Raw genomic sequence first — 11,929 nt, forward strand, 5'->3', positions numbered from 1 at the left:
CTAACCCGTAGTACAAGCGATGGTATGTCTATGTTCTAAGTAATGTGGAAGAAAACATAAGATTGTCATTGGACAGTAATTTATTGTACAAAACATTAATACAAACTTGGACCCAAGGAATGCGTGGGTAGCTACTACTCGCTACATGAGGCGCGTTCCGTGAGTCTGACATTCAACACTTAACATCGACGGTTCAACATCTCCATATATTTCCTTTTACATGTAATAAGTCTCCTAGCCAGCATTGCTAACTCTTGGAACCCGTAAGAGCAGTAAGCGACATCGATAAAACAACATAGGTACGTATCCTTAGAGCTAAGACAGCGAACAACATGCCCAAATAAGTAATTTCTAAAGTAATAATAAAATAAGGCTAAAGCATCGATATGAGAAAAAATATGGAATCGAAGCTTCGACAATCTATTACTTACAAATATCAATACTTACACATACACTAAAATATGCGGGAGATCCTCATAGCAGGAGGCGATTACAATATTTTTTCATTTTTTCATGATTTTTATACAATGCAACAACCATATGGGCAGAATAGTGAATGCTCGCCTAAAGCAACATTACTTGTGTAAATATTACAACATATATTTAAAACCGACCAAAACGATCTAATCCGTTGTTAATTCGCCTACTTACTAATAAATCTTACTTTCATAATTATCACCTTAATCAAGAACATTTCCCAAATCTACATCTGGGAAATGGCGACGAAATTTCGTTATAAGCAGTCTTATCCGAATGTAATACGCTGATGGTCAACAAAATACATATGGCCTGACACAAATAGGACATCTGTCTGAATTGGCTAGGCATTTCCTTAAACAGTCTGCGTGGAAGAAGTGGGCACAGGGCGTCACTCGCGCTGACTTCATGGTGCCCAAACACACTGCACACACATCCTCTAGAGTGGCCAGCTCCTCGGGTGTAGCTCGCCTGAACTTCGCCAAGGAGCCACGGGCTTCTTGGAGCTTCGCGAGAGCTTCCCCTAACCTGTGTCGTCCATGAATAAATACACATACATAAAAGAGGAGAGCGGCTAATCTCCACCGCTCGCACCACGCTAACGCTGGTACTAAGGGAATGGCTAACGCTGTGGTGATGGCTCTTGCCCAAGCACCGAAATACAGCAACTCCATGCCTTCTAACCTCTCTAATTTTAGAGCAGATAGACCAATAGGCCAAAGCTCCAAGAAGGTCCTCTCTGTTAGAAGGTAGTACGTGCCAGTGATGGCTGTGTATAACGCTGTGGGTTTGTAATGTTCTAGTCCTTGTTCCAATCCAAGAGCGAGGAGGACAAAAGTTATGGTGACAATGAAGGTGACAGCTTTCGTCCATTCTAGGACAATTTTCGTGGCTGACATTGCAAGGTGCTTGACCCTAGAATGGCGAGTTACGTTGACGTAGGGTGACCAGTCTTCTTTGGTGCAGATCTCCCGGACGTAGCTGACGGAGTAGGTGACCACGTTGTAGAACATTAAAGAGTAAAGGCAGGTTAATCTGCCTTGGGAGACGAGTAGTCGGTCGCAGGCTGTGAACATCAGCAACTGGAACAAGAAAATGGTATCATTGTAATACCTATGCAGAATTAGATATGCAATGTATTATGTTAAGGTATGATAATTTTATTACCTGTCCAATCATAGTTGAGAGATTATTCATCTGCAGGAAGAGTTTCTCAGCTCGTTCGACCGGCGCGTACGCAGCCTTCATTACACCGAGCACGCGCGTTACAGGCGCCCGCAACTTCTTTGCTACCTCTGCAACAAAAAGTATATTTTCTTACATACACTACCTATGAGTACGAAGTAGTCCTATGCGAGCAACAAGTATTACTTTTTATATAATGTGAATAGAAAAACGACATAAATTTGGTTCGCGGACCTTGCCCGCCAAAGGCAAGTCTGCATGTGGAGGGCTCGAAAGAGCAAAACGGATGAAACCCATCGTGCCTGTAATTATTAAAAGTTCAAGTGTACACATTCGTATATTCTACATTCGTACATTCGTATATTCGAATATAATGTATTTAAGACATTTCTGATTTTACTTTTGATTGCAAAAATGTTTCTAGGTACAATGAAAGAAACGACCTAAATATGGATGGGAGATCTGCACACTATCTCAAAATTATTTATGAACACTTTACAATCACTTAATTAATTTTAAAAAATGATTAATTTTGTTACTAAGGAGATTGTACTTTAGACAATGTACGTGGGTGTTTGTCCTCAACCTGTCACTCCGAATTGTCCACCAAGTTAACTCCTGACAGTCTCAAGAAGTTTTCCCTCATTTGCATATTTTTTCTTAAAGAATATAATTTAATATTATTCCTATAGAAAGAGGTAGAAAATATGGACTGAGAATTCGAGATAGTGCCAAGAAATTATTTGGAAAAGTTAAGGATTTCATTCAACGTTTAGGTATTGGGTTAGGTACTTTAAGGGGAGGAAAATACTATGAATATCTGATGTAACTATTTTTTTGGTTTGTTGTTTTGTTTCTGGAACTTAGCTTAAATGTAGGTATGTGTAACACCCCGTCGTTTTTGCGTCGGGGGTTAAAAACATACACGAGTAAGTAATATGTGTTTTGAGGTAAGCTAGGCCTAACAAAACTTTTTTGTTTTTCGCAGATCGAAAAAGATGACACGCAGACTAGAGAAGTGGAAACAAACAACTCTTGAAAACTAATATTATGACTGAATTCTATCTCTTGGTTCTTTTACAATGAAACTATACCAGTTTGAGTAGCTGACCAGTAAAATGTTGAGTATAAAAGGACCCCCATGGAACAAGGGTGGTCAGTTCAGAACATCGCTTCATCAGCTACATCCACCTTCCAATACCACGTTGTAAGGCATCTGGTGAGTTTCAATACTTTATACAATTATTTTATATCTAATTAATTTATCATTATTAAATTACATTTTTCTAATAATGTACAATATCTGCAATATGCTATATCCTTGCACACAAAAGGATATCTAGGTACATTTTACCAAGATGTTATACATGATATAGGTATTATCTAATTCAACTGTGCATGTCAAGCTCGCATTTGGCATCATGATCTTTTCAATGACTACTGTAACTAAATCTGATCTCACCTTTACCGTGCCTATATACTACTTATTATCTTGTAGGCACTTCACTCGATAACCAAAATAATCAAGTAAAAAAACTGCATACACAAAAATCGTGCTTCAGATCACGTTTCAACTGATAGAAATGTGCACTGAACACAAAAATAAAACCTACTAAATAAATGTATCTTATTATTATAGTCACATTATTTAAAATAACTCGAATTTTTCTTCATATCTTAATGTTTGTTTACATCAGACAATGCGTTTCACGTCTAGATTTACAAAAACAAAAATTATAACGCATATTACTATAATAAATGGTTTGTCATTATGCGCACATCTGCTCTACCCTTGAGGCGCAAACAAAATTGTAATTTAAATTCGTAAATAGTAAACATGATTGTGTCGACTACACATTAGTGCGACGCGTACCGCTTTTTAGTAGAAAGTATTCTATCAAGATAATTTTGAAAACCTAATTATCATTAACGATAGCAAAATCATGCATGCAGTTCAAAATACTGCAGTTATTAATTTAATCAGTGATCATTAGGAAAGATCAAACGTGCTATAAAGGCATACAATGTACCTACATCATGCATGCATGACTTATAGCAACAAATAACAACGACATCTCGAGACGCAAAAGGTCGGCATGCGGCCTGACTTTCTTTGGTTGGAAGCAATGATCGTTCAGTCTGTAGTCTGTATATAACACATGTTCTTAGACGCAGAAAATACAAGTAAACGAGACTGACGCACGCGCACTGGCGAGTCGCCAGCTTCCGTCGCGCGTCTCCCCATTCAGCTTCTACTCGACAATGACCTGACTTTTCCACATAAATATAAACTCAAGACTACAACAATAACATTGATTGTAGTCATTGAAATTAATTATAGCAAAAACTAATGTTGGACGATTATTCGCAAATATGTATATTCAAAATATTTTATACCAATAAAATAAACATGTAATGTTATAGAGTCCAAAAATTAAGTGACTGAAAATATTATATAATGATGTGCTCCTTTGTGAAATATTAACACAGCTTAATGTCAATAACCCGGCTGTCAACATAATGAACAGTCAGTTTTTGGATCTATTCACTAGATAGCATAGACTAATATACTAATTAGATAGTTTGCAAAATTATGCAACTTTTTAGACCGTGGGCGTCTGTTTACGTCAATAAGATTTTCTTTAAAAAAATAACGTAAACAAAATAGTCTCATTACTTGTTTTGCTTGCAAGATCTTCATTGTATTTGTTATTTATGTTTATTGAAGCGTACCTACACTTTTTTGAATTGTCAACATTAGCTAATAAATTAAAAATGTTTAATGGGCATTCCATGTATAAACGACAGTCACTTGTTTTATTATTATAATTTATGATTATGAAGATCACTTCTGATAAACAGTCCTGAAGCTAAAATACCCATATTTTACTTTCAAATGAATCTATCCAAGACATTAGAGGTTAAAGTGTGAGCCGAGTTCAGGCGTGAATTATTTCTAGAACGTTTTCAGTCAAGTACCTCGTTCTGAAAATGTTAAACATCCAATGCACCGTACAATATTACACCACGTTATGCATTTTCCTACGTCATGCGATCGTGGAATCTGGAGCCATTATTTCTGTCAATGACGAGTGACAAACACTTGAAATGGGGCGTAGGTCGGGAGATTGGCACACCCCACTGTTTATGCCAAGATGTTTCTGATACAAAACATTCTGTTTACTTTATCTTCTTCTAAGCCTAACACAATCCCGTACGTCAATAACTCGTTAGATGCTATTTTGTTGGCATGGGTTGTTTTCGACACATAATGGATTTTCCTTCCTTTTCGTATTATTTTTCTGACATACTGCCAGATTTCAGTTTCCGACCGGATGATATGTCCGAATTATAAAATGGTAGTGATAATACATTTACCATGACTACATTATTATATTGCTATCCACATGCATCTTGCCAATTCGTTCTAGTGTTCTAAGTGCACTATTTTTTTCAAATTCAAATACACGACCGTTAAAGAGTCTACCTCCAATAATATGAACCTCATTATAGTTCGGCCATTCAGAGAATGCGTTCCTGACACGTCGCGATTGAACTGACGACGTAACTTTGCAATGGCGTTGCAGTTACGATAAAAATATTTTTGCTGGTTGTTTACCGTTTTAACAATTGAGGAGCATTAAAACAACATTATTATATCAATAATCAATGAATGTAGTTACGTCGTCAGTTCAATCGCGACGTGTCAGGAACGCATTCTCTGAATGGCCGAACTATAGAAGTACAGAGGTTTCTCACAAATCAATTCAACGTTCGTAATTCAAACTTACCTTGAGCGAGTTTGACCACGGCAGGGTACCACCTCGCTGGGTACTTGTAGTTGGCGGAGATGAGAACTGGTACCACCAGACATGTGTAGGCTGCCATCAGCCACGCCCCGCCAAGAGCCACTAAGAGCCCCCGGGGCGCCCAGTATGGTAGTAGTAGGACCAGCGATAGGAGCCATACTGTAATTTAAAAGGTGGATATGTTAATTATTCATAGAAACTTTCTTTGTCGATTTCACATATGTTACCATGTTACATTTTACTACATTATGTTAACTAAGTAACGTTGAACTAGCCCGAATATGCGTAAGTCAAGGAAAATTAATGTTCATAATAATTTTAGAAAAAAAACATTGCCGTATTTTATACTCAAAAAATACACAAAGGTATGAGTATATGTAAAACATAACGCCACAGTCAGTGCACGGTAAACAATTATTAATAACGTTCCAAAAATAAAAGTTTCGAAGCCGCTGAAAATAAGGCTATTCAAAAGTATTTTTCTCGAAGTTTCCTTGTGAAGCATCTAAAGCAAATTGTATGGTTTTACGTCAGCATCGCTCATGCTGAAAGCACTCATTATATTAAGAAGCATATTTTCTGAATGCGCAATGGTTATTCCACGAACTGCCTACTTAAATAGTTTGATATATCGTAGGTTGCTTGTTATTAGTTTGCAAATGCTTCACTGAGACTGACACACAAATATCTTCAAGACTTATACAAGAACACGCCTGTTTTTCTTTGCCAGGAAGTAGTATGGTGGGAGGTTAATTTTTTCGCTCTTATTTCGTCTTCCTATCGTCAATAGCAGTGTTAAGGGTCACGTCTTTTGGGAGAAGAATTTCCAATTATTCATTACTATGAGGATATATAACTATTTTCAGCAATGAACATGTAGTTTTCGCAAAAGACATAACAGTCTAAGTATTTAAGCATTACTATTAAATAAAGCAATTTATATTAGTGCTACAAACGTAGCTGTCATAGAGTCTCCTCGACCCAATTCTCGTTATGTACTCACGATTGCAATGCCGTAAAACTCAAATATTTACGGACTCATTTATTAGTCACAAAGTACTAATGGAATTTTAGAATGTTATCCACAACTCCACATGCGCCATGAAATATTTAGATAAATGCTAAAATGTGTGAATCATAGAAGTAAAATTCTGTCATTATTGTTCGATAATAAAACTTTGTTTTCATACAACATCGAATGCACCACTATAATTCATTCATTAATATTAAAAAACATTGCTGCTTAAAAAAAGGGAAGGACGTGCAAATAAAATAAAGACTGCACTACGACGAGAGGTCCTGCTACGACGTAGCCCCCTGTTGTAGCCGTAGCACTCGTAGCAAGTTCGTAGCTTAAGCAAAAGACACGAACAAAAATGGATACTACCTTGGAAGTAATTTAGATTTAATGTATTACATAGAAGTTTATTTTTACATCGTAGTTTAAATTCGTATCTTATTGTTATTGTTTACATCCGCCCCGTACTACGTAGGTATTGATGAATGAAAACAACCGCATGTAGTCTAGTCGCAGTCACCATACTTATTTGTGTCTGACATAATTATTTCAAGAAGCGACATTCTATAGAATCATTTTTGAATTCTAGAGGAGGAACAAAAGATCGATTTCGCAAAACTTCATTATTAGAATATTCACAGAGTTATTCTCTGAAAACTCCTCCTACCTATCCTTTACCATGAAGGTATGGAAGCATCATTCCCCGACCGATTGAAAGCATGACAAGCAAGATATGCCAGAGCAGCCCTCAAACACGCCACATGTTGTCTGCACGTGGAACTGACAGCTGATATGAGTCAACAAATATAGGAGAATAAACAACAACATTAATACGTCTTTGTGTACTAAATAAATATTTGGAATTAGTTGTCTAGAATGGGACATGTTAAAAAACTCTTCGAAATTATGAATACAAGCATATTTTGTTTTTTGTCTCATTAATCTTTTGTTCTCATAATGAGAATTTTGGTTCACATGTTTACGACAACAACCACCCTATATTGGAATACTTTTCGCATAGTAAGAACTTTAATTACATACAATCTTAAATTCAAATGAGTGTACCTATTAACTAACGAGTCGTGCAAAATAATTAAAAACTATAAGCCTATTTAATATAATGACATCGATTAACATTGGTAATTTAATGATTGCATTAATTTCCTGGGAATTCTGATAAACAAACTTTGTACATTAGCGTTAGTGTTTGTCATTTCAAGATCATTATTATTTTTAAAAAACTTACAATTTACCTACTGACATGCATTTATTCTATCCACATTACTGGGAAATCAAGTCAGTTTTCTTGAACGCAAACTTGCTTACCGATATTGGCGAGTTTGTCCTCCGATTTGATCGTGTGAATCTTCGAGAAAGAATCACTCCTAATGCGCCCGCGCACTCGCGATATCATTCCCATTTTGAATGCAAATATGTGAAGAAGTTATAGAAAACCACTGTTTCTTACAACACCACAAATGTTTTAGAAAGAAAGTCTTTTAAACGATTATTTTGTACGTGAAAATAATATCTGTTTGGCCTTGTTGCCTCTGTAGTCTTCGAAGTGTGTCACATGAATGCGCATTTAGCAAGCGGACGCCGGACGTTTGGGCGGGCGGCGCTCGCGCAGACAGATCTCTGCCCCCGTACCAACAGATTGCGAAACATAAAATTACAGCACTTCATACATTACTCTCTCATAACATTTCGTTGAATTTTTGCACAGAACATTGCAAGACATGTATTTGAAACACGCATTCTGAACGATTTTGCGTTTTGCTGCGCCCACGTCATTCTGCAATGACGTTTATTTTTAAATTTAATTCTATGTCACTGACTCGTGAATCGGAAATTATTATGTTTTGATTTCTATATCTGCCATTTTTTTGGAAAAACATGGACACAAAGATTTAAATACTTACCTACACAAATAATGTCGCTGCCGAAATCCTAATAAGACAGATTTGATTTAGATGGGTACTGCCGATGGCAATGTCCGAGATCCGAACTTTGAACTCTTTAGGATGATTTTATACAAAGTGTTTTACTGCAATAGTTTAGGATGTAACATAATTTCCGTATTAAGAAAACGTCGTGCCAACAATGTTATTGTGTTAACCCAATCCGGAGCACGTCGGAAGAACAATTATCTCCAAGCAATCAGCTGTGTAGATCATCACATGTCTCTTGTGTACCTACAACTATTTATTATTAGTTGTTCTGTAATTCTAGATCTTGTGATAAGAGTTGCCTATGTAGACAGAATTAGATCGGTATACGTGAGGTTTTCCACGATGCTTATATTTAACGGAAACACATGACTGTACTCATTATTTTAAACCTGAACACTAAGACGTGGGCAGAGCGTAGGCTGGTGCAAATAAAAATATAGAAACGGTTTCCTTAGCAAAGTAAAAATGATGTGCAGTTTATTTATGCTATTTTGAAGTTTTTAAATACAAAACAAACGCAACTTCAAAAATGTTTTGTAAAAGAAAATCTATGTTTATCTTGGGTACCTCTGACGCAAATGTGAGGAAAATTATCGCGAGAAAATCTGAACTTAAAAATGTTTGAAAACTCAAATCCACATTTGCGTGTTTGCATTTAAGTACGAAGCTGTATATTCTGAAAGTCTTTGATCTGGTAGAGGACAATTACCTACTTACTTATGTATAGCCCTTCTCTTGGTAGGTAGTTACTGTTTCTTACATCGCCGAATAAAGTAGACAGATGTATTTCTCCTACTGTATATTTTGAGATACGTACATAAGAAAACCACATACTATGATAGTTTTATTTACTACTATACAGTAGAATACGTCATTCGTTATTCATTCATGCGCCATCTCTGAGATTTCGTAAAAATAACTAATGATGTTACGATAATAGATCATGATTAAATTCTATGTAAGTTAATATAAATGTTTACTAACCACGTTCCCTTTGATGGAAAATTCAGTCACCAATAATCATTATGTATTTTGGGAAAATTTCTCATGAAACACTTGGATTTTTTTTCAGAGAAAATTGATTCGCTTAAGAAAATAATATTAAATTACATTTAGAGAAAAATGAGATAGGTCGCACTAGCTAATATTGTTTTCAAATTGTATTTAAGATTAAATATTTAGCGAACCCGTTTAAGTATGAACCTATGTACTACAGAATAACATCCTACTCTAGCTTGAAGCTGCTGAATACGTAATAGGCATTATGTTTGGGTACACTTTTAAGGAAGAACAAATACTGTACAAAATAGATTAACAGATAAATATAGTTGCCTGCTTACTTAATTGATTCTTAATTGTTTTGTTGCACTGAGATTTTTATGGAGTTCATTAGATAATTGCCTCAATAATATTTAAGGTTACAATAAACTTGGTTGATATTTGTTGTACACGACAAAAGAGCTTCTTTACTCAAATGGAGTGAAGGTTCCTCAGATTACAAAAAAATCATGGGGTATTTTAACCAAGGTTTTTTGATTTCAGAACTCTCCACCATGCATACCCTTGTGTTTCTGATGCTCGTCACCTACAGCTCTTGTCTGGCACACTACAGAGGATCCTATGAATCACGGAACTACATTACCAGAGAAGAACCAAAAGGGTAAATATGTGATTATTTTATTAACACGTCTATGTGAATGAACGTGTGAATATTCAATTTAAAAGAAACGACTCCATTTCGAAATAAAACGGCTAAGTTGCTATTGGACATAAAAATATACAGTGAAATCATCACCATAATAAACTAAACAAATAACAATTTATTGTTATTACTGAGTCTCTTATCAAAAAGCCGTTACATACCGATATAATTTATATGTCCCAATGATAAGGAACAGACGTCTTGAAAACGTCTTGTCGTTGGAACTGATAACTCGAAAATCCCCGATTTCAAAACAAGATCTTGCCAGATATGAAAATAAATACTTAATTATACCAACTTCTAGATTCTGACTCGATGACATTCTATTCTATTATTAAATTAATGACTAGACAAACTTCAAATTCCGCTCAAAGATACTTTCCATTCATTCCGTTTTTTCAGTGGAAGTATTTAATAATATTGACTTTGCAGAGTGCTGATTGAATGCCCCGTGTGCCCCTCGGAAGGCTGGGATGCCATCGAGGAAGTCTGCATAAAGGAAGGCGATAAATCCTACAAATTGTGCCGATTCGGTACCTACATCAACACAGCCTGCAACAATCGTCTTGACTGCCTTCGTGTGAGTTACAATATCTAAAATATTTTAGTTAAGCTAATAAGTTTAACGGGGTTAACCCATGTAAGAGCCTGAATCAAGAAACACTGAGCTAATAATCCAAATCAATATTACCTTTATCATATAATTATACTTTCCTAAATAAACTTTTCTATGGCCTAATAGATAGGTATTATCTTTTAATCTCTATAAAAATGATTTCCTCACCAGGGTCCCCGTGAAAAATGCACCGAGAAACACGTATTCAACAGATCCAACAAGAAGTGCACGTTCGGCTATGAATGCAACCAGAAGGAGGGCGTGTGCACCGGCCCTGAAAACCGCCCTGAAATCTACTGGCCATACCGTTTCGGACTCTACCCCGACCGTCGCAGCTCATCAAAAGGCACAGCTGAAGAAGCTTTCGAAGATATGACCAACTAATTACAAATATTGATCTCTACTTTTCTGACTACGAAACATTCCAATTTTCTGATCTCATTTATCTAGTCATTACTACGCTTATAGGTACTTTGTTATATCTACAACAATCCTGATGGAAGGATCTCAATAATTATGTTTTTTTGTACCAAATAATTTGATAATATATCTTATAAAGCATCGCTGACTTGTTATTGTTTTTACTAATTATACTTCCTAAAACCTTCATTAAATCTACCCCTTATTATAACTAGGTAGGTAACCTACTTGATTTCCAGTGGACTCTTCAACTGGTAGAGATAAATTCAAATACAAAATGTTTTTTTGGTTTTTAAATAAGTTACATTCGATGTGAGGTGTAATTTAAAACACACAAAAATACGTGTTTTTGCTGGGTAAGAAAACTCCAACAATAACATCCAAATTAAAGTAAAAATACAATGAAAAACATGCTTAATCAATTAAAACATCGCTATATATAGCAGTAGTCCATTTGTTTAATACCTATGTATTTATATTTTTAAAAAAACTTTGTACTCTATTATTCCATACTCCACTTATTTGTGTAAAAAGATTATTTGCCTACTCGCTTAGGTATCCTAAGGTATCCTAAACAAATCCCAAACGATAGGTATTAATAATATTAGTGAAATTATAAGGATAGGTATTAGTAGAATTTTTGAACATTCTGACTAAATTAACATACCCAGCTATGCCGTAGCAAAATATATTTTTCTATTTCTTTATTCAGTCAGTGTCAATGATTTGTAAATCCCCGGCAAAAATATT

At 35.6% G+C, this 11,929-nt stretch overlaps 2 protein-coding genes across 2 annotated transcripts; one reads left to right on the top strand and one right to left on the bottom strand.

Moving 5' to 3' along the window:
* Positions 1-62: 62 nt before the first annotated feature.
* On the bottom strand, positions 63-8,088 carry LOC124640474. The gene is made up of 4 exons (XM_047178257.1): positions 7,816-8,088; positions 5,454-5,630; positions 1,645-1,772; positions 63-1,559 (listed from the first exon to the last, which is right to left on the bottom strand). The coding sequence occupies exons 1-4, from the start codon at positions 7,907-7,909 to the stop codon at positions 771-773; spliced, it is 1,188 nt and encodes a 395-aa protein (XP_047034213.1). The 5' UTR covers positions 7,910-8,088; the 3' UTR covers positions 63-770.
* On the top strand, positions 2,604-11,320 carry LOC124640475. Its single transcript, XM_047178259.1, has 4 exons — positions 2,604-2,881; positions 9,984-10,101; positions 10,576-10,723; positions 10,931-11,320. The coding sequence occupies exons 2-4, from the start codon at positions 9,995-9,997 to the stop codon at positions 11,141-11,143; spliced, it is 468 nt and encodes a 155-aa protein (XP_047034215.1). The 5' UTR covers positions 2,604-2,881; positions 9,984-9,994; the 3' UTR covers positions 11,144-11,320.
* The last annotated feature ends 609 nt before the right edge of the window (positions 11,321-11,929 follow it).

This window comes from Helicoverpa zea, chromosome 20 (assembly GCF_022581195.2).
Source record: "Helicoverpa zea isolate HzStark_Cry1AcR chromosome 20, ilHelZeax1.1, whole genome shotgun sequence".
In the NCBI taxonomy this organism is placed as follows: domain Eukaryota; kingdom Metazoa; phylum Arthropoda; class Insecta; order Lepidoptera; family Noctuidae; genus Helicoverpa; species Helicoverpa zea.